Here is a 26,913-nt window from a genome sequence, read left to right as displayed (position 1 = left end):
TGAAGCTTGGGTTAAAAAATGGTTCATTACTTGAAGCTTTTCAACACAGTCTTCTCTGGTGACATGTGGTGGCCAAAAATATGAAGAACAGCTTGAATCGACAAATTAAGGTGTACTGCTTCATTATGACTGCCAACTCTACAGAGTGGAGTTCACAATTCTGTCTGAGATTGGGCCACCCTTGTGTTGCTTTGAACGAAACGAAAAAGTTTAAGCACCAATAGTCACCACATGAGCTAGGGCTCGAGCTCAAAGTCACAAAAGGGAAGAGGGGGATCCTATGAGGGACTCTTCGAGCTGTCAACGACGAGGAATGGGGGAACCAGGCACTGGGTAATATCTAGAGTAGGAACCTTGAAGCTGTAGGAAAGTGAAGATATGAGGTGGAGACCTCAGAGTCACTGTGACAGGGAGAACATACTCTTTATCCCTGCCTGACCAAAACTAATAGCCAGGTCAACATATAACTTTGACATCCTCATCACCTCTTTTCCTTGTAAAAAAAGAAAAAAACAAAACATTGTCTTGTCCTTATCAACTGAGAATTTAAAACCCGGCTTATATGACCACTCTTCGACTTTTCCAATTGTTCCCTGCAGTTTCTTTACAATATACTCTACATTTCTCTTTTTCATATTGCTCCATCATCAGCAAAAAGCAAAAGCCCTATCCCACCCTCTATATCATTAAACACATCATTTATCATTAAAGAAAATAACTAAGAAGTCCTCAGTCCTAAGTCCTCACTTGTATTTGTCTTCCCTTTAAAATCTGCCCCCTCATACCCAATTTACTGATTTTAATTAGTAGGCCTTCTCTCCACATCATGTCATATAGGCTTTTTCTATATCAAAAAACACTGCCACGACCCTCTTTGTTTATTTGTGCTTTCCTGACTTCATGTTCCAAACACAATACCAGATCCATTGTATTTCTCCCTCTTTTGATTTGAAAGCTGTTAAATGAAATAATAAACTAAATTCACTGACAAACAATAATGCAGTTCTTCATGAAAACTAGTTTTTATTTGATCGAAAAAACAAAAGCGAACCAGAGAATTTCTCATCGTAACATTGTTGAACCAAACCTTTAAAAAAAACAGTCGAATATTTCATCACATCATTTTAACTATGTGTAAAGTTCAGCAACAAAGCAGCAGCTTCTTGCTCTGACCTCCATTAATTTTAAAGGTAGTGTTGCATGCATTGCGAGTCCTTGGCTTACTGACAGTTACAGAACTGAGGACCTGCTGCATCTACATGAAAGTCCATATCAGTTAGTCACATGAGGCACTGGAGGAAAAAAAATTGTATAATGATATAATTTTTTTGTATTGTTCACTTTGCACTGCTCAGGATTAGAATCGTGTTTCCTCTCGTTCCCAAATGCAGTCGCATTCTCGAAAAACGACCCTTTCAGGCATCGTGGTCATGATGCTGAACCTGTTCCTGGAGATCTGCCGCAGCTCCTTGATCAGTCTCTCCAAAGATGGACTCGGCCAAGTTTTGTTTTCGTCACTTATAAGAATGTATGTCTGTCTCGTGATCAGCTCCAGTCGCTCCAGGTGTCGCAGGTTGTTGAGGAACAGCAGGTCTCTTTTTGGTTCCTCACGGTAGAATCTACAGAAGACAGGACAGGAAAAAACGTCAGCTCTAGTTGCGTGTTGGCAACGATAGGCCCATAATGGGAAATTGTTGACAAGATTTTCTGTAGTGTTTGAAATCAAGACAGAAAAAAGCTTCATCCAAAGCAAAATGTAAATTACGTCAGTTTCTCAGGTGAGATGATTTGATGCTGCAGGTCACACATAAACCATCAAATGGAACTTTTACTTCGTAACAGTAATAAAAATAAAAATCTGCTGGGCATACCGTATCCTGAGAGTCTTGAGTTGAGGAAACAGTGTAGGAAGCTGTTTGCAGAGACTATCGGCAAAGCGGTTCTGATCTATGTCGAGATGCTCAACTCGCTTGAGTTGAAATGCAATGGAGTTCATCTGGCACGCGCATATGGATGTTCGCAGTGTCAGATTGGTCACCAGGGGTGGAAGGGCTTCCGTATAAGAGGCAAGAAAATTCCCTCCTATAAGGAAAGAATTGACAGGACAGAAGTTACAGAAACAGTTTTGGCCTGGAGCTTCACACAGCTTCACTTAAAAAAAACAAAACAAAAAAAAAGGATGCATGCAAGACAACAGATTTTTGCTTACTACACACACACACAATACAAAGATTAAATGCATGTTTTGGCTCACCAATGATTGAGAGTGATTCCAGCTGTTGCAGATGAATGAGCCATAAATCGAGATTGCACTGGATACCATCCCAGGGGTACCTGTAGTGGACAGCTAGCGACTTGAGTGAAGTCAGACCCCTCAGCGCGTACTCCGACAGGATGATTTCTGTGTAATTGACTAACTCCAAAGAGATCAGTTCTGGGCCGCCGTACTCTCCTACAGGATAAAAGAGGTGGTTAGTTAAACATTTAGTCTCTGTCGGGTAAGTTTAGCATAGTCACACAATACTACACAACAGACTGTGTGATCAGAATACTAATCAGAATAATATGTTGTATGTATGTAATCAGAATAATAATCCTTAAGGAAATTATGTGGGTTACAGTTCGTCCAAGATAGTAACAGTAATAGACTAAAATAATTAAATAATACAATATATTACAAGTACAATACAGTTTCAAGAAATAGCACTAATATATACAAATTGCTCAATTATAAACATCAAGAATATTACAGAGGTGAAATATATATCATGCAGCATGTGTGCAGCTCAACTGACTTCAATATGATGGGTTTTGTTCCAATATTAAAGCATAATGTAAAGAAACTATTGTATTTCCTTGATGAAAAGCTCTTGTCAAAGGTGTAAAAAGTGACTGTATTGGTTCTGATGCATGCAAGTGTAAAATATAATCAGGAGACTGGCTTACCTGGGTTTTCTGGGTCCAGTGGATAGAAGTAGTTGTCGGGCAGTGGCTCTGGTGGCTCCCCTTTAATTCCCCAGGATAAGTGTTTGAGTTTCTTTAGGCTTAGCAGCAGGTTGTGGAAGATATAAGAGGGCACTGGCCTCATCCTCTCAAGCCCTTCACTCCACAAGCCCTGCTGGTGGAACAGCAAGTACTCCAGGTTGACCAAGCGTGACACGCTGTTGATGAACTCCACAGTGTCTTCGTAGGACATCTGAATGTTGCACACGCTCAGGTGAGTCAGCCGCTCTGCTAGTTGCTGACTCTGACACTGCACCAGTAACGGCTCAACCCAGGTGGCGTTTCGTACCCCAAGACTCGTCAGGTTGGGGAATTCACACAGGTTGTCTAAGTATTTCATCTTGTAATATCGCCGTTCCCTCACACAGACAATGGTGTTGAGCGATGGGAGGGACTTGCTGAGGATTTTCCAATCTTTGGGTCGTAAATGTTGCACTGTGGCACGGCTGACCCCACGGCACTGCACGGTGTCCCAGAATCCAGACGTGTAGCGGGGAAAGTTGGAGAGTCCTGCTGTATAATCCTTCCACAGGGACGGGTGGTCGATGAGATCTCTGAAGTGTCTGCAGCAGAGGCGGGCTGTGTGCTTTTCCTCAGTGTTCAAGTAGCCGAACACCAAAACCCAAACTTCAGGTGGCAGATATGGTAGCTCCTGGACCTTCATGTTGACTGTTTGAGCCATTGCACCTCAATTCCTTACACAAATTCAACCAATGCAGAAGCTGCAGACCTACAATTAATAGTCCTTTGCCCCTGAGTAATCACACTGATTCGCTGAAAGGTAGGAGCACCTGGAAAGGGAACAACAACAGTTTACAACCCAGACTAAACAAAAAATGAAGAACACCTCACTATCCCAACGTCCTTGTGGGTTGCCATGTGAATTTAAAGAAGCTTTTTGAGGTGGTTAGAAATATGAAATTTGCTTTAAAGCCTGTGAGTCACTGAAAACATGGCCTCCTTGTATTTATCTCTAAACAAATAAATCAATCCCTGACTCAGTCTGGCTTCATGAAATGTGGATATGAAAAGTAATATTATCATTATAATCCTTGATTATTTTCACAAAGCATTTGATGCACATGTTAATTCCTTACAGCCAGCCAAAAAGAAACAAATGAAGGATAATCTGAGATGTGTTTTAACAGAAAAACCACTTTCCCTCCCAAAATCACTTAAAACAGGTCAGTAAAGATTTATCCATACTTTAAATGCTTAACTTGTAGAAAACAGCATTGCAGTACATCTAACCAGCAGAGATGCTGCAACAGGTAAACTTGAACTACATAGCAAATTATAGTTTGTGGCAGAGAATAATGCTTACCTTGCAGGAGTCTCTGAAAAGTTCAAATCCAGTAAGAAGCAGATGGAGAAGCTCTTCCAGCCTGCACACACACAGGGCCAAAGCAGAGTGACTATCCCTGGTCTGTGACCCTTAAAAAGCTTGCTGGTACTTAATTAACATGTGACTTTGTCAATAAAATAATCCCTGTATATCTTGTTACCTGTTATTTGTTTGCTGTTGACATGATCAGTCAAGTGGGGTGTGTCAATGACTCCTTTTACACCTCAACAACTATCAATAAGTCAATCAAACGTGACTTGAGGCTGAAGTTCATCACTCCATTGTTGTGTTCCAGACTGCTTGATCACATCACTTACATGTCTCCATCCCCACTCACTGTTTCATGTCCTTTCTCTTTCTCATATGCATCTGAAAGCCCATCATGACATATTGCTGTTGCATGTGTTCATGAAGAATTCCTGTGTAAAACGGCTAAACTAGTACACTTAGAAAACAACGCCAGTCACACTGAGCCACACATTTTGTCCCTTTTTCTTAGCTAAATATAAATCAAAGTAAAGAATATTTCAATGTTTCATTTAAAAGAGTTTATTTCAAGCGTGTATTAACTGAATGTTCTACAGCACCAAAGGTTTTGTAATCACATCAGAGTTACACAGATCTTATCTGCAGTCCATCACTGTATATCTGCTAACTCAGAGGCCAGCAAATTTTACCATTTAAAAGAAAAATCTGTTTTTAGCACAAGTTATTTTCAGCAGTAGGTTATTTGGTTATGAACTTTAACTTTATCCATGATCACTTACAAAAACAGTCCAATTAAAGTAAGAACTGATCTAATCTTTAGATTAGAATTTCTTCCAAATCCATTTGTAGCAGCTAGAGCGGGGGTGTCCATCTCCAGTCCCCGAGAGCTACTGTCCTGCAGCTTTTAGACGCATCCCTACTCCAACACAGCTGAATCAGATGATTGGAATACATCTTCAGCTTGCCATCAAGTTTGGCAAAGGCTTGATAAGAAGCTAGCATTTGATTCATTTGCTTGATAATGCACTTGCTTGCATTATCAAGCAAGTGTAGAAGTTTGTGAACAAATAATCAAAAAATAACGCTTAGTACAAAGTAGCTGCTACTATAGCTCACCTGGTTGAAGCGACCCATATGGTGAAAGTTACTCAGGGGCCTGGGTGAATAATAATGAGGCGTAATTTCGAGAAATAAAACTCCAAAAATGGCTATTGATTACCTTATTAACCCTCTATAAATGCATTTCTCCTTGAATCTGCAGAATCTAAGTTCCAATGACCAGTTTTGTTTGCATGCAGTTTATCACTCATGCTCACAGGAAAACATACAAAGTGAGCAGTGGTGGTCGACCAAGCTAGAAAGTGAATAAAGAGGTGAGAAAACAGCAAAAAAAAGCAAAAAAACATAAAATAAAGTGGTGAATTAGAGAAATAAGACAAAAAAAAATCTAATTATAATGCACTGTATCTAACTGTGTATACATATTCCATATATTTTACAGTAGTGTAACCCAACTGAAACTGGGTCCAGCTGAAACTGAGGAAAATCTCCAGCTTCACTCTGTGGACTCCTATCAAGAGTGCATCCAGCAAATTTAAATGATGTATTTATTAGTTCTGAGGATTTGATTTGGTTTTGCAGAAATACCAAGTTGTTAATAACCTGAACTCTTTTCAATACAACCTAAAGTTCTACAAGCTACATCTTTATTAATATCCACGTATTATTAGTTTTTTTAACTACAGTTGCACTTTTTTTCCCAGTGTAATTTGCTCAACCAAACCCATTTTTATTTAGTATTTGTGATATTAGTTTTACACAGAGCATTTGTGTTGCACAAAGAGGTGTGATATAGGACTGTACTTTTTATTTTTCTGTAACTGTTTAAAAAAAAATGGACAGGTGCTATTGCTTTCGTTGCAGAAATAAGTCAAACGTGTTTTCCAAAGGTGAGGTTTTCATTTTGTGGTCACTGTTTTGTCCTAGCTCCTGCTGTTTAACAGATGACAGGTATTTGAATTCATTTAAGCTTCTGGAAAAGTCAGTGTTTCCCTGGATGAGCCAGAATTGCTCTTTATTTTCTTATTCTGAAATGGAAAATAAAACAGATGATCAAATACGATATGAGATATGTGACATGATATAGCATGAGCATGCATGGTTGAAAGTGAACCAGGTTACTAGTTTAGTGATGATAAGCCTGCTGACAGCGGAAACAGGATGAATTGTGCACAGGGTTGTACTCTCTGCTCAGATTCAGCCAAATGCTGCAAAACTGATCAGATGGACCTTCACAGACAAAATGGATAAAGGATAGCTCATGCTTTCAATGAGGTTTCAAGGCTTTTCATCCAAATATTAAAAACAATGGTTATTTTGTTAAATTTGTAAAACGTTACAACTCTGGATGAAAATGCACAAACCCCCCAAAATTGTGATAACACAGCTGGAGCAAATGATTAAAAAATAAGCACATTGAATTCACACTATGATATTCTATTACATCATTATAACCATGTCTAATGTTTTACTTCAAAAACAAAGAAGCAGCTTCTTGTTTCCTTTGTTTTCATTCCCTTTTTGTCAACAAAGGCATTCTAAAAATAACTGATCTGTTATAAAAATTGTTTTACCTCCTCACGGCATTTCTAAATGTTCAACCAGTTGATTCTGAAATGTTTACATCCCAGTATTGTTTTTAGTCCTGTACAGGACTAAAAACAATAAGGACAATAAGGACACGTGTCCTTACTCCCCCCAAACACAGTCACAGTCTAAAAAAAAGTATTTTTGCTGCATCATATTGTTGATCCTGAAGCTGTTCGAAGACAGCTCCCTGACTGGCCTCTGCAGAGATCGACTCGGTCATCCTTGGCCTTGACAGTCTCTGTGAAAGCGCCCCAGCTCCAGCTGCTCTAGTTGTTGTAGCTCAGTGATGCTGAAGTGGTCTCTTTTTGGTTCACTACGGTAAAATCAATGGAAGAAGGGACAGAAAATGGTTTGGTTGTATTCAAGAAGTGAGCACAATAAAATGCAAAATATGCAGATTAGCAGGAATAAAGGAGCAATATCTTCTTCAGTTAAATAACTAACGGTAAATCAGAAAACTGCTCAGAGAAGTCACAGAAAAATTCTTTTGCCCCACTTTTGCTGGCATCCTGCATTTGGAATATAGACACTATAAAGGATGGATTATAACCATCATGACATGCTCCAGGGGTTTGTGAAGTTCCGTTATGAATCGTAGAAATGAGCATTTTTGCCATGTTGTTGTTTTTTCTAACCAGATGTGATGAGTGAGAGAGTGGATTGTGAAATCACATGCTCAATGGAATAATGCTTCCATGAATTCAGTCTTTTTTCCCCCCTTTTTTGGGGGGGAAAATAAACTATTCATTCTTAAGTGAGCAGATTTGATGCTTGGGATTCTTAGCCATATGTCAGACAACTGAAGGCACTTTTACCATTTTTAAGCGACTTGAAGTGTAAAACAATATACAATAAACAATGTTTACTTACCTGCTGTCCAAGTGTCTAACAGTAAAACAGTATTGCATGATTTTAATTACAATTCTATTTACGCTTTGCCCAGATAGTCATGATCACGAGCATCCTAGATCTCACCCATGGTTATTCGTACTACAAAATAATTAAACAATTCAATAAAAGTTCCTCACACAATGTGCTTAGGAATTTTGAAAATAACTTTTATTATCATTAAAAAAAACACGCTACAGTAAGAATTAAACAGGAACTCGAGTTATCAGAATTTTCTTTGTTATATTTATTTATTTATTTTTTACAACGTAAGTCCAAAAATGTCTAAAAACTTTTTTTTTTTTTTAAACACTGCATCGGCTTTTTATTCTCTCTCCTCTCTCAACGTTTCTTCAAATGCATATCAGAAATTAGTTTGGTTTAAACGCTCATTTTGTTTTTCCACAGCTTTTACCAGGGTGTCATGATCATAGTGTATAGATAAAATCTTTAAATATAATTTTTTTTTAAAAAGAAGAAGAGGGTTTTCACCCAGTAGGCCAATAACTACAAAGACCAAAAATAAATTAATGTCCAAAGTCAGATTTATTGAGTCAATGAAAGAAAAAACAAAAACAAAACCCAAAAAACCAAACACACACAAAATAATAAAAACAAACACTAAGCTTAAAAAGTGTAATTGTGACCCTTAGAAAATGGGGTAATACATGAAGGGTTTATCATTCGTATATAAGACAGTTTTGCTTGTATAGCATTACAATAAAATAGTTAACCAAAAAAGGGTTAAAATCCATGTACATGACAATAAATGCAGCTCACATTGCAACTCACAAGCTGAAAATCATAATGTGGAACATATTTGGAGAAAACCATTCTGAATTAACACCAGGATATTGCACCACATACAGTTCAACAATTTGGTCACTAACCAACTTTAATGCCGATGTAGTGGTTTTTTTTTTTTTTTTTAACTTGTTGGTAGTGGCTGAAGCAAAACGTTTAGTGAGGGTGTGCTGGGAGAGGCCATGGAAAAAGACTTTCGGACTGTCTCAAAGAGATTCTGGCAAACCGTCAGGCGACTCAGGAGGGGAAAGCGGTGCTCTACCTGCACTGTGTATAGAGCTCAGATGATGTGGTTCTGTTGGCTTCATCAGGTGATGGCCTCCAGCTCGCAATGGAACGGTTTGCAGCCGAGTGTGAAGCGGTGGGAAAGAGAATTAGCACCTCCAAATCTGAGGCCATGGTCCTTAGCCGGAAAAGGGTGGAGTGCTCACTCCAGGTCAGGGACGAGTTCCTCTCCCAAGTGGAGGAGTTCAAGTACCTTTGGGTCTTGTTCATGAGTGATGGGAGAAGGGAGCGGGAGATTGACAGATGGATTGGTGCTGCAGCTGCAGTGATGCAGTAGCTGAACCGGTCCATCATGGTGAAGAGAGAGCTGAGTGTACAAGCGATTTACTGGTCAATCTACCCTCACCTATGGTCACGAGCTGTGGGTGGTGACTGAAAGAATGAGATCACAGATACAAGTGGCAGAAATGGGTTTCCTCCGAAGGGTGGCTGGCCTCTACCTTAGAGATAGGGATAGGGTGAGGAGTTCAGCCATCCGGGAGGGACTCAGAGTAGAGCCGTTGCTCCTTCACATCGAAAGGAGCCAATTGAGGTGGTTTGGGCATCTGATAAGGATGCTCCCTGGGTGCCTGATGGGTGAGGTGTTCCCGGCATGTACCACTGGGAGGAAGCCCCGGGGCAGACCCAGGACACGCTGGAGAGGTTATATCTCTTGGCTGGCCTGGGAATGCCTTGGTGTTCCCCCAGACAAGCTGGAGGAGGTGGCTGGGAAGAGGGAGGTCTGGACTGCTCTGCTTAGGCTGCTGCCCCTGAGACCCGGCCCCAGACAAGTGGAAGAAGATGGATGGATGAATAAATAAATAACATAAACCAATAAATATTCAAGGGTAACATGCAGATCCAAGTGATAACAGGATAACATAAGTATGCTTTCAATGAAGCAAGAAAAACAAAACAAACAAACAAAAAAACCCCAAAAAACAATCTAGAATTTATGTTAGATTTGTTAGAGCCGTTGCTGATGTACATGACTCATTTTGTATAACAGGTCAAGTGTGTAGACAAAATTAAAAAACAAGAACAATGTGACTCACCAATGATTGTGAGTGATTTCAGCTGTTGCATACGATTCAGCCAGGACTGCAGATGACATTGGATGCTCTCTCTCAGGCTCTCATAGCGAACAAACAGGGACTTGAGCGAGGTCAGGCCCCTCAGCACATTCTCAGACAGTACGGATTCTGGGTAATTCACCAGCTCCAGAGCAGTCAGTGCTGGGCCATCATATGCTCCTATAGAACCAAAGAAAAAGACGTGACTCACTAAGACTGTGTGACGGTTCCTGATGAGACTGTCCAACAACAAAGCTTTGGTAGTAAGTAAACCTTTGATTTCTTTGTGTCGAGAGCCAGAGTGCACGCAGGAACATAAACCTCTACAAATTAATGGTGTTTTCTTGTGAGTAGCTTTTCAAGTGTAAAAGGTGACTATAAGCCTGCATCAGAACCAGTACACAGAACACAATGCCTTTATATGATAAATTGGATCAGGAGGCATCCCAGAAGTGTTCTGCTGCATGAGCTAACAGAGATCAGGCTTACCTGGTTTTTCTGGGTCCAAGGGATAGAAGTAATCATTAGGCAACTGTACTACTAGTGGCCCCCCCTTCATCCCCCAGGATAAGTGTTTGAGTTTCTTCAGCTTCCACAGCAGGTTGTGGAAGACGTCACAGGGCACCAGCTTCAACATCCCCAGCCCCTCACAGTCAAGCTGGTGGAACAGCAAGTACTGGAGGTTGACCAAGTGTGACACGGTGTTGATGAACTCTGCAGTGTTTGGGATCTCGATGTTGCACATGCTCAGCTGAGTCAGCCGCTCTGATAGAGGCTCAATCTGGCACTCCTGTAGCACTGGTTCTTCCCAGACAGCATTTCATATTCCAAAACCCTGCGGGTTGGGGAAATCAGACAAGTAGTCTAAATATTTACTTGTGTAAGGCTGTCGTCCCCTTATACAGACAATGCTGGTGAGTGACGGGAGATACTGGATGAGGTATCGCCAATGGTGCAAAGAAACAACAGATTTTCCATCCAGCCTAAAAAACATAACAAAATAACAAAGTTCAGTCCTTACTTAAGCTCTCTGTAATATAGAACCTGTTTAGTTTTGCCCAAAACTTCCCTGGAAAGTCTTGCACTCAAAGTCAACAACAATTCAAGATTGTAATATCAAATAACTCCATTACAGCATAGCTTTGGTCCTGATGCTGAGGAGATTAAAATTTAAAGAATTAAAATATGTTAAGTAAGGTCTATAAATTTCTTGGAAATAGTTTTTCTGTTAGCCTCTGAACAGCGCCATGGTGTAATCAATCAGTGTGAGTGGTGACTTTCAGCTTTAGTTTTTATGTGCTTTAATGCAAAGTTTTGCATCAACTGTTTAGGATTAGGTTAGAACTTCTTTAACTTACAGAGGTTCAGTTGTTTTCTTTTTTTCTAACCTCCTTAGACCACTATGACCTGGATGACTGAGAACCTACACACACTTTCTTTACTTTTGCCACAATTTGTACACTCCATTTAGAAATAATACTCATGCAAAGGGCTCTACTAGCATATTCAGGAACAACCCAAAAGATTTTTTTCAATATACAACACACTGTTAAACATTTTATTTATAGCTAGTAATAACTAAATGCCTCTTTGATTATGCACTTTAACCTTGCTGTGGACCAATGAGACAAAAAGTTGATTTTGAACGGTTTGCAATTCAGTAAAATTGACAACTGAAGAATTTAAAGAGTCACTTGCAGCAATGATAATTAATATAACTTTTGCATACATCCAGAGGCTCAAAAGAGCTACAGATTCATAACCCCTGAACTAGCTGCTTATAAAGTTAAAAAAAAAACCCAAACAAACCCTCATACATGAAGTAGGGAAATTACTGCATCATCGAAGCCAAAGCATTAAAAGGCAACCTATAATACCCCATGAAGACAGTACAAGTGGCATGGGGCATTTGGCTCGCTGACATTCCTATATAATCAATGAAAATCCTTTATAATACCAGGTACACAACAAATTCAGGAGTTTGGTTTTTAAACCGATTTTAAACTGACTCAGCCATATGGGTATTTAAGCATATCATTACCAACTTACAGTGTAGATATTGATGTGCACCCAGTTAGTTTCTTGAGGACAGTTTTTTTTCTCCCCCAGACCAGACCTTGATAAATGCACTGCACTACAAAGCGTCATCCTGATGCCACCAAGTACCAGCAGATGGCAGCACTACATCATAAACATCTCAGACTATCGTTCTGAATTAGTAGAAACTTAAAGTACTACATGGGATACACAAAAGGCACTGAGGCCAACATCCAAATCTCTCATACCCAACTATTGAGAATAACTGATTCATTTATTTGTTTTTTTGGCTCTACCACAACCACATCTTTGAAATGCACCCTCCAGTTTGCATTTATGCCAACGTGTTAAGGAGTTTGTAGTTGGGCTGCATTTCTCTTTAAAAATCAGTGTGTTTAAACATGTCAGTTTAAAGAGTTAAATCCTATCATTCATGAGGAGACTGTTTAAGTCCTAAATTCATCTTTTCTGAACTGAACTGGCATATAAAAATATATAAATTAATATTTAAATTAATACAGGGATTTAAAAAATAACTCTTGTTTGTAAGGAAAAATATTTGTAAATCATTTATAATCCAGACTTGTGTGCCACACAAAACAAGCACTTATTTAAACTTTGTAAACATTTTTCATATTTTAAGCCAATTTAATTGAGTAATGTACATTTCTAAATCATCGTTTTCCTTAACTCTAACCATAAGCAAACAGTCAAGTTTGATCTTTGACTGGGTAAAGCATTACTTGTCAAACTGAAGAAAATATCCCCCACACCATTATACCATCACTGATCTGCTGATACTAGTCAGGCTGGATACATCCTTCCATGTCCTGCAAAGTGAACCTTTTGAGGTCTGTGTGAGTGAATTCCTTGCCCTTTACAATAACCCATTACCAGATTTTAAGAGCCCTCCAAGTAAAACCTTTCCAAGGTGTACACCATGATAATGCAAATGTACAACCTGTTGCATGGCATAGTCCTCAACTTTACCTTTTATGCCCAATATGCCTCAGTGTAGATGTCTCAGCTGTTGTGCTACAGCCAAGTCATCACCCTTTACTGTACTGCATTTAGAATAACTGACAGTGCAAGTATAAGAACTCTTATAATCTTTTTTATCTTTTTAAACATCCTAAAAGGACTACTTTCCTAATTAAGAGAAGACCCCACCCTCAAACCAAATATTAACTTCAAGAAAACAGTCTAAAATATTCACACATCATCTAGTTTTTAACAGAAGGCATGCATGTACTGTGATCTCACGATGCCCACTGGTACAGAGGCAGCTGTTCATTCGCTATATGAAGAATTATAAACACGTGAAGCCGGCACATGTTCTAAGCATATCTGAAATAGCTGTACATGTGCATCTAATGCATCATCTGTGACTTTGCATAACTCAGACTAAATATAAAATGAAAAGGATATCACTCACTGCATTAAACCACAAGAGCAAAGGTGTTTAAGCCCTTGATATTCTTTCAAGTACCAAACAATGTTACAGAACCAAACATCTGGAAAAAAAGGCTGTACTCAAAGTATTTATGCAGATATTTATTTTAGGAAAGTAAACACAGTGTAACTTCAGTTGCATGTCATGGTCCCGGGTTTCCTGACCACATTGTCTGTACCCAGTTACAGGATCTTAAGTGTAATGATAAATCCCTAAAATGTTCTCTCATTTGTCCCATTAAGCAGTGCACGGAGGGAAAAATTTATCTGCACAATGTCAATTGTAATTCACAAGTGCATATGATAAACAACACTCAGAAAACAAGGAATCATAAATAAACACTTAGTCACTTTATTAGGTACATCTATTTAGCTGCTCTTCACAAAAAAAGCTACTCACGTGGCAGCAACTGCAGGCTGGGCTAAGCATTTCAGAAAATGCTGATCTACTTTGAATTTCCCACACAACGAGGGTTTACAGAGTGTGGTCTGAAAATGTCAGGTCACGGTAAAATGGCCAAGGCCCTATACAGCAACTATGAAGCTCATTCAACATCCCCAGGATGTTTTTTTGTTATCCACATTTTCAAACAGAGTGACAAAACAGTATATGATTTTGCTAATAGTTAATTGTGCTTAATTCTAATCAAAGCATAGTCAAGAGCAAACCTAATCAATATTATTAATGATAATGTAGTTTGAGTAATGAAATAATTTTGTTGCCTGACTTTTTCAACTCGATTCCAGAAGCATTGTTATGGCTACGGTGCCTCCTTGACTCGCTGTGTAAGAGAGCACTGAGGAAAAGAAAGCGTGAGAATCTGACTTTACTCCATATTAGTTTAATCATACTTGATATAGTGATTGACAAACAGTCAGAGACAAAGTATATTCACCAAGTAACTCACAGTGGTGAGAGGGTTGGATAGTCTAAAATATGACTTGCAGGCCACAAGTAGACCGCAAGCATGATGGAGTATCAAGAGCAAGATTGCGGCCTGAAGGGGCTACAGTACACCAGTAGTGATGATGTTCAGTCTTACCAAATGAGATCATTTAAATTCTTAGGTTTAAATATCTGAAGTTTCTAAGAAGCTGAATTGTAGCAATTTGCAAGACTATACTGAAGAGTTTGATTTTGTTTAAGTAAAATTAAAACTGATTGTTTATTTATTGTAATGAAGAATGTACCCTTTGAGGGGAACATGAATTAGCAATGTTGGTCAAAAAAGGGATATCAAAATGGTGCAAATCTGTTAAAAGTTCATCTAATGTTCTATAGATGTTGATTGATGTTCAAGTAATAGGTTTGGAGTTTATAGTAGGTGCTGTGGACATTCCCCTTCAAGGGTTGCTCTACTGTGATAACTGTATTTTACTTGGGACTTTAATGCAAGGACGGGCTTCATAGATGATGTTGGAGTTGGATACTGCTATAATTAATAGGTTAGGATTTTCCTCATTTGAATGCAGTTCAAGTAATTCCAAATGAAAGTTGAAATCATTAGGCGACTTTATTAAGATAACAATGGTAAAATGCTTATTGAATTTTGCCAAACACTTGATTTACATATAGTTAATGGCAGATTTGGGAAAGATCTGGGTACTGGAAAGAAAACATGTAACGATAGCAGTACTATTGATTATGGAACTATGTTGATGTATTTTGGATAAATAAGTAAGGAGAAAAAAAAATCAAAAATAATGGGGAATAAGGAATGATGCTAGTCCTGAAGAGTATTATTTCATTCGTTACCAAATTATTTAAGTTGATATAATTCCTCAACACCAATAAGTTGGACTATAGGGAAATAAAGGGTAAAGGTGTTAAGGCCTGTACAGATAATTATAGTATTACTACTTAGGTGTATTGGAAAATGTGTTACTTCAGTAATTAATGACTACTTATTTAACTGCAGTGGGTTTTCTGGGAGACAAGCAAGCTGGTTTTAGTGCAGGTTCCTCAATTGATCATATAATGGTTTCACATAATGTGAATTATATCTGCACTATAGGAAACAATTATACAATGTTTTGATTATTTGATTATGAAAAAGCTGCTGAATTAGTTGAAAGTAGTCTGTTATAGAGAAAGTTAAATATCGCAGATATAAATGGGAGAATTTTTACAGTTGTGTATAATTTAAACCAAAATACTAAGTTGTGTGTGATGGTCCGAAATCTGTGTTGTTGTGACTTCAAGATACAGGTTTGACAGGTTGAAAATTTATCAACTCTGCTCTGTAAAAATTTCTAAATGATTTTGAGTATACTTGTGGTAGAGATAACGGGCTATCATTTCTGGCTGAGAAATTTAGAATGGAAATGAGTGATGACAATGTTGAGGTCTATCTAAGACTTTGTGCTTCTGTACACAGATGATACTGTAGAATTGTCAGAATGAAAAAAATAAATAAATAAAAAAGAACTTCAGAAGGCTTATTTAGTAGAAAGATTGTGTTGACTGGAGACTGTGTGCAAACCGCAATAAAAGTAAAATAATAATTTTTATAAGAAACAAAGTTAGAACATTCTGTAACTTTAAATTTGTAAACTCTGTATTACAAATAGTGGATGTTAACATTTAATTAGAAATATCACTTGAAAAGTTCAGAAAGCTCTCTATAGTTTATTAACTAAAGATAGATACAGTTGGATAGATACAGATAGATATAGTTAGAGTTGGTTGTCCAGATTGATGGTCTTACTTGTATTGTTGTATGGCTCATAGATGTGCGGCCATGAAGACATTTTTTATTGATGCTTTCCATGTTAAATATTTTCTCCAGTTAAATAAAATCGCTGCAAATTGTGCTCTATATTAACAATTTGGTAGATTTAAGTCGATAAAATAAGAATGTAGGATGATTGGTTTCTAATGTAGATTATAGAATGGAAATAGAAAGAAATTCTCTCTTGTGTTTACTTTTCTGAAAAATCAGCTCATGTGAGCCAGGTAGTGTAAGTTGGCTAGCAAATATAATCAAATTCAAATATAGCCAATAACATTAAATTGCACAACAAGTGAAGTTTACCCTAAACTTGCCGTGTACTCTGCGCAATGTTCCCTCTAATTTTTCATGTGTCTGAGCGAACACACAAACTCCCTGAGCGATCCCTTGGACCACTGTGAGCAACATTAGACGTGTGCACTGTGGTCACGCCAGCATTGAATCCATCCAAGTTACATGGTTTATTAAAATAATCAAATTACAACATTTACATTTATGTTAGACTACTTTTAATTAACTGCTTTAGCCCACTTACAATGAAAATTAAAAAAAAATCTTGTTCATGACCTGTGTAGTATGTTAACACTATTGGAAGTAAAAATAACTTGAACTCTAATTTTGAAAACACAACTTTCTTTTTTTCTTTTTTTCTATAAAGCTCTGACTTGTATTATGAGTACGAGTCTGTGGTCTGGGAGAGAGTCCTGTAACTCTGTCTGCAAAATACAGTATATAATGACCAATGTTGGCAATTAATTATATAGTTACTTCTTTAAAAAGGTAACTGAGTGAAAGTTTTTTGCAGATGTTTACCTAAAAATGCAGCCAAGGTGTTTTTTAAAATAAACATTTCAAACTATTTACAGAACAATCAGCTGTTCTGCATCAGATTTGATGCCACACAAATTATTTGTGCCACTCCAAAAAATAATTTCTGTCCACTATGAGATAAAGGAGAACAACAGCCTGATACCTGCAGGCCTGACAACAGGAGATGTATCACTCCTGTAACACCTGTAACATTCAGCAGCCGCCTCATTGTTCTGACACACACAACAAAACTATTGACTACACTACACACTAACTACACAAGATTTGCGCTAAATGTCGCAAATTTCTCACATCTCAAAACACCGCAGTCACTCCTAAAACTTCCCCTTTCCTAAACAACAAAATGCCATTTGCCATATCATTTTTTGATTGGTCGACATGGTACTTTTTTCGACCAATAAGGAAGGGTGGGTTTTTTGTGGGGGTGGTTTTGCTCACGGGGGAGAGCGCTTTCGTGCATTTTCCTTATAAAACTCCGTTTTTACCGTTTCTTCCCGCAGTAAATATAAACAACGATAGTATTCAGGAAGAAAACCAAACATTGCATATATTTTGATCATAATTCCGGTTTTACGTGGCCTATCAACACAATTTAAAAACTGGTATAAAGTCCACACATTTTCCGTGAATTGTTCCGTCTGTCCTGCTCACATCTCCAATGGTTCACTCCACATCAGCCACGCCGTTTTGCTAGCTAAAACACCGGTGTCGGCACATAAGGATGCTGTCATAGCCTGTCAACGACTTTGATTAGCTGCATATATACTAATGTGAATCGCATGATTGGCTGGACTATGGGATAAGGTGACATCGTTCTAATCCCATACAGGAGCAGCCAGTCACTTACTGACTAACACTGCAAAACAGTATTGTTAAAGTTTTAATTTTCATTTCAGTTCAGGTTAGATTTTTTTTGTGTGCAGATTTTCTGTGCGCAGAGACCGTGCCAGCGGTGCGCAATTGCGCACGCGCGCAGCTTAGAGGGAACATTGACTGTGTGCATCCCGAGCATTGTCCTTCGGTTGCACTAAATTTGCCATTATGTTTCTGAGCACTGTGGTTAAAAAGCAAATAATGGAATAATAAAAGTGGAACGAAAATTTACCATGTATAAAATCCATCAATAAGCATTTCAATGTTTTCGGTAATGTTTTTAGGGCCTACATTAGACCCTCCTTGAATAAATCCAAAGTTTTAAGAGGCTCTCAGAATTTTAAGCGCAGTGAAGAGTTTCAATTGGTCATTTGGTTCATACCTTGATTTTATTATTCTAGCCTCCCCACTGGTTCTGTCTAGTTTCGGTGTTAATGTGTTTGTGCTCCTGTATTATCTTGTCTTTTCTCGTTTCAAGTGGTTTCTCAAGTCTCAGTGCCTGTTTTACTTTAGCTTTCTGTTGTGTAGCTTTGCAGTCTTGTTTTCCCTCCTTTGTGATTGTCTGCCATGCCCTGATTGTCTTCACCTGTGCATAATTAGCATAATTACTCTCACCTTGTCAGTTGTTTCACCTGTCTCCTGCTCCAGGTATCTCATTATGCAATCAGTCTACTGAATATTTATAGCTCTGCCTTCCCCTTTATCTGATCTGATGATCTGGCTTCTTTCTTGCTAGTTGCTTTAACCTAGTTTAACTTTTATGTTGCATTAGTTGCGTGTAGCTTTTTTGTTTCTAGTAAGGTTTCTTTGCACTGTAAGCTTTGACCACCTTGCATTGAGAAGTTACAATAAAAAACAATTACAAAAAATACTTGCAATACAATTTAAAAACATTAAAAATTCAGCTCCTCTCTTGACAAATTTTTGTGAACACTAAATAATAATACTAATACTACTCCTAAGTATTTATGCCTGCTTGTAAAAGAGATTATTTTGACGCCTAAAATTGTAAATGATGCTCATTTCATTTTGGAAAAAAAGAATTACCACATAGATGACTAGATTGATGACCAAAATATGCTTCTTCTTTCGGCTCCTCCCTTTAGAGGTAAATGATCTGCCTCCATCTCAATCAGTGCCTAGCATCTTCTTCTGTCACACTAACGCCCTGCATGTCCTTCTTCACAACATCCCTAAACATCATCTGAGATCGTCTTCTTTTTATCCTGCCTGGAAGCTCCGTGTTTCCCATTACTTTGTCTGATACATCCGCTATCCTTCCTTTACACATGTCCAAACTATCTAATTTTGAATTTTAAAAAAAAGGTTAGTCCCTGAATTAATTTTTGCTATTCAGCATGCATGTGATTAAGATCAACACAGAAAAATGGCTCTAAACTGGCTGGGTAAGTTGCCTAGTAAATCCAAGGTCAGTAGTTTGATCCCTAAATCCTGCAGTCCACATGCAAAAGTGTCCTTTGGCAAGATACTTACACCCAATGTTGGTAAAAAGGTGAAAGGAATATAATAAATGACTGCACGATTCTCTGCATGAATGAGTGAATGTGGCCTGTGGTGTGAAAGTGCTTTGTGTTCAGTAACAGGACTAAAGTACTATATAACATACTATGACAGCACATTTGCTGCCTTTTTATAAATATAATTCATTGAAAGCAAATTCCCCATCAATACTTCCCTCTTCCAGCAGTTGTGCTTTAATTTTTTGCCATTTTTGGGAGGGTGTGCTGCATATTGTAGCTATTTATATGGACACATACCATATGATGCTACCGGATTCTATGTCCAGTGTTAGGCTGTGTATTCTATTATTCTGTCTTTGTGGGTTTGTGTGAAAATAAACAAATCAAAGGCGCTAAAATAGTCCAGCACAGACAGAGACTGCTTATGCAAGGCAGTGGCTCAGGGCCAAATACTGTTTGTTATCCTTTCTGCGCGATGGCCTGCACTGAGAGCGGCGCTTTTCCTGCCCTCTGACCAATCATTTCAAACAAAAACACGCGGCCGAAGGGGGCGGTGCAGTTTCTGCACACACACACACACACACACACATTGATCTGGCACGGTCAGAAAGGGAAAGTACACTGCCTGCATTAGCTGAATCAAAGGTAACTGTCAAATTTTATTTACAATCGTTACTAACCTGTGTTATGTCGGGCCATCATTCATCAAATTCCGTTAATATTAATTGTTTATAAAGGCTAAAATACCGGAAACAATAATTATTATAAATGTCTAGGGTTGTACGCTTGACAGAGCTTAGAAACGTATTTTGAGCTCTTCGCGAACTGCATTTGCTTCACAGAATAGATTTATAAATGTAATAACCAGAGGTATGCATTTTCTGTGGAGTATTTTTAAAGTTTGAACCGTAACCCGCAGCTTAATGAAATGCTGCCTTGTTTCTTATTCAAAGAGCTGATTTAAATCCGCCTCCCCGGTGGTTTTTTTTGAATAGAAAATTTGACTTGACGCATAATTAGTACGTCTTAGTGCGGATCAAGAATCAAAGAATACTGACGTCCGGAGTAAAATGGTGCGACGGGCAGTCAGAGCAACAGGTGATCTGCGTTCCCGGGCAGAAACGTGATTGACAGCTGTTTTAGCCAATCGGCTGACAGAGGAATGAGGGCACCGGCCAATTGCGCGGTCCCGCAGTGTCAGTATGGGCGTTGTTCCAGGCTGGGCGCACACACAGCGGCAGTGTCATCAGCGGTAGATCCATACGGGACACTGAGGACAGACGGGCATGGTGTGTCAGTTTCTGGCGAAGGCTTTGCTGCTGTCTTTGCGGAAATAAGAGAGGAAAATATACCGTGAGCTCAATTTCAGACGCTGTAGATGCAGAAGAGGACCGCGTTTCTGTCCAGAGAGATTAGCTGTATTATCTTATCGTCATATGAAGGGTAGGTAACACATTTTTATTTTATTTTTTTTTTTACTAGAAAAAAAAACGGATTTTCTTTTCCTTCGATTTGAAGACCTTACCTCTGCAAAATTAGTGGAGAATCATATCGTGATAAAGAGGAAGTATTAGAATACAATTAGGGATATAGTATAATACATAAATACCGTGTAATGAAACCCAAAGGAGTTGGAGTAATTTGAACTTAAGTACCCCTTTGAGCTCCATTTTGAGGGATTTCAGCCAGTATGCAGTGTAGTAATTAAAAGTTATCATCTTTAATTCACTTTACATAATAATGCTTTGACTCTGATACACCGTAAATGAACCTAATAATAACTACAAACCTATCTATACATCTTAAAAGCTACATTGTCATTCAGTGTGTAGGCACTTATGGATATTGAGGGTGAAACAAAAAGTTGATTTGCATATTTATTATTTAAGAAAGCATTTAATGTTAAAATAAATTAGTAGACCATGACTAAACATGGTCACAGTTTCAGTGTCACCATAATAAAAAGAAATAATGAAATATAGTCTTTTTAATGCTGACTGTGAATGTTTTTGATGGCTTGAATACTAATAGCTTGGTAGCGTTCTCACTATGTAAAGCAAATGATATAGTCTCTTATATTCTCATATTCAAGGTTTGCATTTTGCTTGTTTTTTTTTGTTTCCATTTGTCATTTGTGGGTCTTTTTGGCCACTTGGGGACAGCTGAACTGAAAGCACTAGCTGACCTTTGCACATTCAGTAAGTACTGAGCAGCATTGACATCAGCTGGAGTCAGTCCAACTGACAAATACACAAGTGTAGTGCGTTAGCTTTTATCTTTGTTTTAGCCTTGAGAAAATATTTTCCAGTTTTGTTTGCTAGAAGTCATTATGTTCAGCTATGTCCCGTATTCTGAAACTGGAAACAGGTATACCAGCGCTTAACCTGCTGGCTAAAAAAGTAATGATGAGCTTTAAGTTAAGCTCAGCTAAGGTTAGACAGTTTGTGTGGGTTTTTTCTGTAATATTTGCCTCCTGAGCAGGAAAACTATCCCATTAAGGACATTTGAGCCATTGTGTTTTTTTGTTTTTGTTTGTTTGTTTTTTCTTTCTTTTCTTTTTCAGTTAGTGGTCCCACTTGGGAAAAGTATTCTTCTTCTGACTTGGGTGCATTCCAGGTTAAAGATGTGTTGGATTTTATTGCTTGATTTTTATTTTTTAACTTTAAATGTATTTATTTTTTTGTACCTCTGTGTCTGAGGAACTCATGAACCAAAGTTCACCATATATTACCCCCATGTGAATTTGCTATAATAAAATCCTATCTTTGTCCCCTGCCCCGCCTAGTTCAGTACATGTAGGAGTTCTGCTGAAACAGGCTGACTTGGTTTGATATGATCAGTAATAGGTGACTTAAATTAACCAATAAATAGAATTTGTTATGTAACTTACACCATTCAGTTTGTTGACTTTTTGACTCTTGTTTATTACTGAGTGACTAGATTATAGCTCAGTCAGTAATTTAACAATGTAACAGTAATGTCTTTGAACCTGAGAATCCTGGGAAATTTGATGTAATCTTTGTTCCATCCATGTGCTTTCAGGTACTTGGTGCCATCATTTTGTAATCTAAGCAGTTCTTTGGACATCTGTTGGATTCAGTTGGCTCTATCCTTCCAAATTCACCTGCCTTTCCCCATGAGAAAAGATGGGGAATGGATTTTCGGAACAACCTAGCTGCCTCGCAAACATCCCGTTCTTCCAGTCTTTCCACATTGCCATTCTTGGACTAGACTCTGCTGGAAAGACCACTGTCTTGTATAGACTGCAATTCAATGAGTTTGTGAACACTGTTCCCACCAAAGGTTTCAATGCAGAGAAAGTCAGAGTGCCACTGGGAGGCCAAAAGACTGTGACTTTCCACTTCTGGGACGTGGGTGGTCAGGAGAAGCTGCGCCCCCTGTGGAAGTCATACACGAGATGCACAGATGGCATCATATTCGTGGTGGACTCTGTGGATGCAGAGCGCATGGAGGAGGCCAAAACAGAGCTCCATAAAATCGCCAAGAGCTCTGAGAACCAGGGAGTTCCCCTGCTTGTGGTCGCCAACAAACAGGACTTGAGGCACTCTCTAGGATTGGCTGAAATTGAGAAACTGCTGGCTTTGAAAGAACTGGGCCCTGCCACACCCTGGCATCTGCAGCCAGCCTGTGCCATCATAGGAGAAGGACTCAGGGATGGCCTGGACAAACTCCATGAGATGATACTGAAAAGGAGAAAAACGCTTCGGCAGCAAAGAAAAAAGAGATAAACTTTTCATGAGACAGACGTTCCTGTTGTTTCGTATGAAGGAAACCTAAAAAAAGGAATTTGTCCTGTTAAGCTTCAGGTTCAAATTCGGTATGCTGAGTTTTATCAGTCAAAACTGAGCTTTAGGATTCCCGGTCTATGTTTATGGTCTTATGTTTATGCTCTTGATCAAGAAATGCACATAAAGGAATGCAGTATGAAGATGAGAAAGTTTCAGGTATGTGTGGATATGTTATAGAGAGTTTATATGGATTGCAAAGTATTGAGGGTTTGGGGTCTGGAAGGGCGATAGAAGTTGTTTTAAGGATGTTTGTTCCAAACAATATAACCAAAAATAATTTAAGAGAAGACTTGGACTAGATGAAGGGTTGTTTGGTGAACGGCTGAACAATGATTTATTTTACTATTTCATGTGTTGTTCTGACTTGTTTTGTTGTTTTGATTTTGTTTTGTTTTTTTTACACTGGACTTTGTGAAAGAAAAGTATTATGTTTTTATTGTGTTATTATTATTATTATTATTATTATTATTGTTATGCGTGTGCTTGCTGTCTTATATCGCTCTTTTTTTTTCAAAGCACTTTAGGTTATCACTTCATATGGAGTTTTTAAAAAGATAAATTTATGTCAGATTTTACAGAAACATGTACAGCAAATGCTACTGAACAGTAGTTGGTCCACATTGGCCTCATTGTCTTTAGACTGGTTATACAATATGTTTTATTGAATAAAACATGTAGAGCAATATTGACTGCGATATAGTGGCTATTATTTAGGAGTTAATATTTAAACAGCAGCCACATAAAGGCTCATTCATTGAAATAATAGCAACACTAAGCTTTAAGGAGCTGGCTGGAGTCTCCAGAAAAAGATTATTAGCAGTTTGTTAAACAAATCTCCCAACAAGGCATTAAAGCATTCAAGAGCTGCTGACTAGCTGATGTTGCAAGTCTAGTGTGTGCATGTGATAAGGAGTGTTTCCAAAAAGCCAAAATGCATGCTCAGTCAACCTGACCTCTAATTGTCACGTTCTTCTTGGGTTTCATTTTACACAGCCTGCACACTAATTGTGTGGAACAGGAACACACCCAAAGGTTGAAGTTCCATTTATAAGATTGTGTCCCGGGAACTCAGACATGTCTTATCATAGCCTGTATTTCCCTACAGATATGCCAGTTTCAGTGTTTTCTAATGAGCTAACAACATACAGAAGTCAAACCTGTAAAACTGGCAGTAAAATAGCATTAACATCTTGCCCCCAAATTGTCATCCAAAACACAAACCAAATCTCTTTAGTGGAAAAAAAGAAGCTTGAATGTGTGTTTGCTTTTGCCTACTTCAGTGCAGTGGGATAAGGAGTGCACTGATGCGTTACTGCTCAGACATGTTGTCCTCAGAGCTTGAAAATGTTGTCAGGGCAGTCTGGAGGCCTGACCTAGTACAACAGGCTGGGGAAGGAGACTGTGAAGCCAGGGGCATTACTGAGTATTTTTGGACTGAGCTGGCGAGGATATGTTGTCCACTGCATTAACGCCATTTGTTCTCTCATTCCTTTGAAACAATTAATGACTGTAAGCCCAGCAGGCCAGTGTAGAAGCAGCTGGCTTTCTAAAATAGCTGTGTGATGCAGATTGGTAGTTTGCACTCCGCTCTGACTAAATCACCAAATTTCCTCACCACATAAATATCTGTTCTAATTAAACGTCATAATTATAACCTCAATGTGGGATTTTGGTGCCGTTTCCCAGGGGGCCTGTCACATATAGAAGGATAAGCTTATGTCCTTAGTGTGGGATTTTACACATTTGTATGACTGAAAGGCAACAGCAGGAAGTAAATGAAGGAATACTTTGTTTAAACACTTTCAGGAGCTGTTATGGCTTTAGCATATATTTAAAGGCAGAGGGGAGCAGGAACTAATGGGAAGACAGCGAGGAGAAATAAATGCAACAATGGTACACAGTGTTGTAGTTACATTGCTGTCAGGTTGCCAGAATGACTCATTTTTGTCAAATGATGAAGCGTGTTTTTGTATTTAGAAGCCCAGGTGCCTCTTGTTTGCCAAGGAAGGAAACTCAAAGGGGCAAAGACATTTTCACACTTTTCCTGATTCCACTTCCCTCTCTCTGCAAGCAAGCCACGTCCGCTTTCTGTGTGTGTGCAAGTCAATTTTATGTGTCCTATCTTGTTTTGTCTTGTTTTGTTCCTCAGGTCATTTCTACTGAAGCACTCACCAGAGAATTCTAATAATTACTGGTTCTACACCAAGTTGCGTATCAGTTTTTGGGACACAGTTTAAATGTCTATAAGCACATGTTGACTCTGGTAAGGATAAATATGGTGGTTATAGAAGCATAATTTTTTTAATTACTTTTTGGATGGACCAATAGTTCATTTTAAATACTTTTAGTGTATTTCCAATGAGCCCACTCTGTCCTGTTCTTTATCTGTTCTTATTCCTGTACACTCAGCAAAAAAGTATCTGACTGTACCTTTATCAGTATAATGTCTTGTGAATGGCATTCTACACAGGCAGTACTTATTAAATGAAAACAGATTGAGATTATTTGAACTTTGTGATATGACTTGTTATCCTGCTGATAGCAGCCATCAGAAGATTGGTACACTGTGGTCATAAAGCGATAGACATGGTCAGCAACACTCAGGCAGGCGGTATTGTTTCAACAATACTTAACAGACACTAAGAGGCTCAAAATGTGCCACAAAACATGGCCCAAATTATTATACCACCCCCAGCAGTCCAAAGAGTTGATACAAGACTGGATGGATCAATGCTTTTATGCTGTTTACACTATACTCTGACCCTGTCGTTTGAATGTCGTCTGACCAGGCAAATATTTTTCAGCCCTCTGTTGTCCAATGTTATTTAGCCTGTGCAAACTGTGCAAACGCAGTTTCCTGTTCTTGTGTGGTCTTCTGCTGTTGTAGTCTATCTCCCCGATCGCAAACAGTCATTGAAACTATGTTAAATCAACATTGGACTGTCAACCTAAATTTAACTGAATCAAGGTTGAACACTGATGTTTATTTTAGTCAGTTTTGCACACTTGTTTGATATTAACCCTTTCATGCATGAATTATGACAACCTCAATCAGGATTTTTTTCATAAGTATTTTTATTCATCTTTAGGCATGGAAAAAAAATGTTTGAACTTCATTTTTTCAAACATTTACTTTTCAAAGAGTTTTTTACATGTCCGCTTAGGTGGACAACTGATGTGTATGGAGTGTCACATCAGTGTCCAATGTAGTGGTTTTATGTGCAAGTATACCATCAACACTAACACAAAACAAGAAAACAGCCTTTGAATAGCTGTCCATTGTAGTGACCACTATGCGTGATAGGGTTAAAACAACTTTGAAAGATAAATAGAATTTCAAATTGACTGTAAAATTGAATAGCATTGTATTGATCCATACTCACTTTTGTACCCTTAATTTATATTGAAACAGCACTTACATGCTTTAAGGTACATTGTCTTCTGCATTCAGAGATGTTCTTCTGCATATCTTGGTTGTAATTAATGGTTATTTGAGTTAGTTTCCTTCCTGTAAATTCAAAGCAGTTTGGTCATTCTCCTCTGACCCCTAGCATCAACAAGGCATTTTCCCACAGAACTGCCGCTCACTGGCTATTTTCTTTTTCAAACCAGCCATCCATCCATCCATCCATCTATCCACCCGTTTATCGTAGTGCTCTTTTTCAAACATTTTCTGGAGAGATG

The 26,913-nt window shown here is 38.4% G+C and overlaps 2 protein-coding genes across 5 annotated transcripts; one reads left to right on the top strand and one right to left on the bottom strand.

Annotated features, from left to right (window-relative positions):
• Window positions 1-1,801: 1,801 nt before the first annotated feature.
• LOC112848108 (uncharacterized) lies at window positions 1,802-4,462 on the bottom strand. Its single transcript, XM_025911138.1, has 4 exons — window positions 4,328-4,462; window positions 2,947-3,794; window positions 2,255-2,452; window positions 1,802-2,082 (listed from the first exon to the last, which is right to left on the bottom strand). Exons 2-4 carry the CDS (start codon window positions 3,683-3,685, stop codon window positions 1,829-1,831), a joined length of 1,191 nt encoding a protein of 396 aa, XP_025766923.1. The 5' UTR covers window positions 3,686-3,794; window positions 4,328-4,462; the 3' UTR covers window positions 1,802-1,828.
• A 5,791-nt stretch (window positions 4,463-10,253) lies between these two features.
• arl4aa (ADP-ribosylation factor-like 4aa) lies at window positions 10,254-25,307 on the top strand. 4 transcript variants are annotated; one of them, XM_019365049.2, is made up of 3 exons: window positions 20,448-20,863; window positions 21,583-21,618; window positions 22,463-25,307. In XM_019365049.2, exon 3 carries the CDS (start codon window positions 22,567-22,569, stop codon window positions 23,167-23,169), a length of 603 nt encoding a protein of 200 aa, XP_019220594.1. In that variant the 5' UTR covers window positions 20,448-20,863; window positions 21,583-21,618; window positions 22,463-22,566; the 3' UTR covers window positions 23,170-25,307. The 4 variants fall into 4 exon arrangements, with proteins under 4 accessions (XP_019220595.1, XP_005455176.1, XP_019220594.1 ...); XM_019365050.2 differs by lacking the exons at window positions 20,448-20,863; window positions 21,583-21,618 and adding an exon at window positions 10,254-10,277; XM_005455119.4 differs by lacking the exons at window positions 20,448-20,863; window positions 21,583-21,618 and adding an exon at window positions 19,969-20,065.
• Window positions 25,308-26,913: the final 1,606 nt, after the last annotated feature.

This window comes from Oreochromis niloticus, linkage group LG11 (assembly GCF_001858045.2).
Source record: "Oreochromis niloticus isolate F11D_XX linkage group LG11, O_niloticus_UMD_NMBU, whole genome shotgun sequence".
NCBI lineage: Eukaryota > Metazoa > Chordata > Actinopteri > Cichliformes > Cichlidae > Oreochromis > Oreochromis niloticus.
The sequence above is the reverse complement of the archived record's forward strand: the minus strand, read 5'-3'. Positions and strand labels throughout refer to the sequence as shown.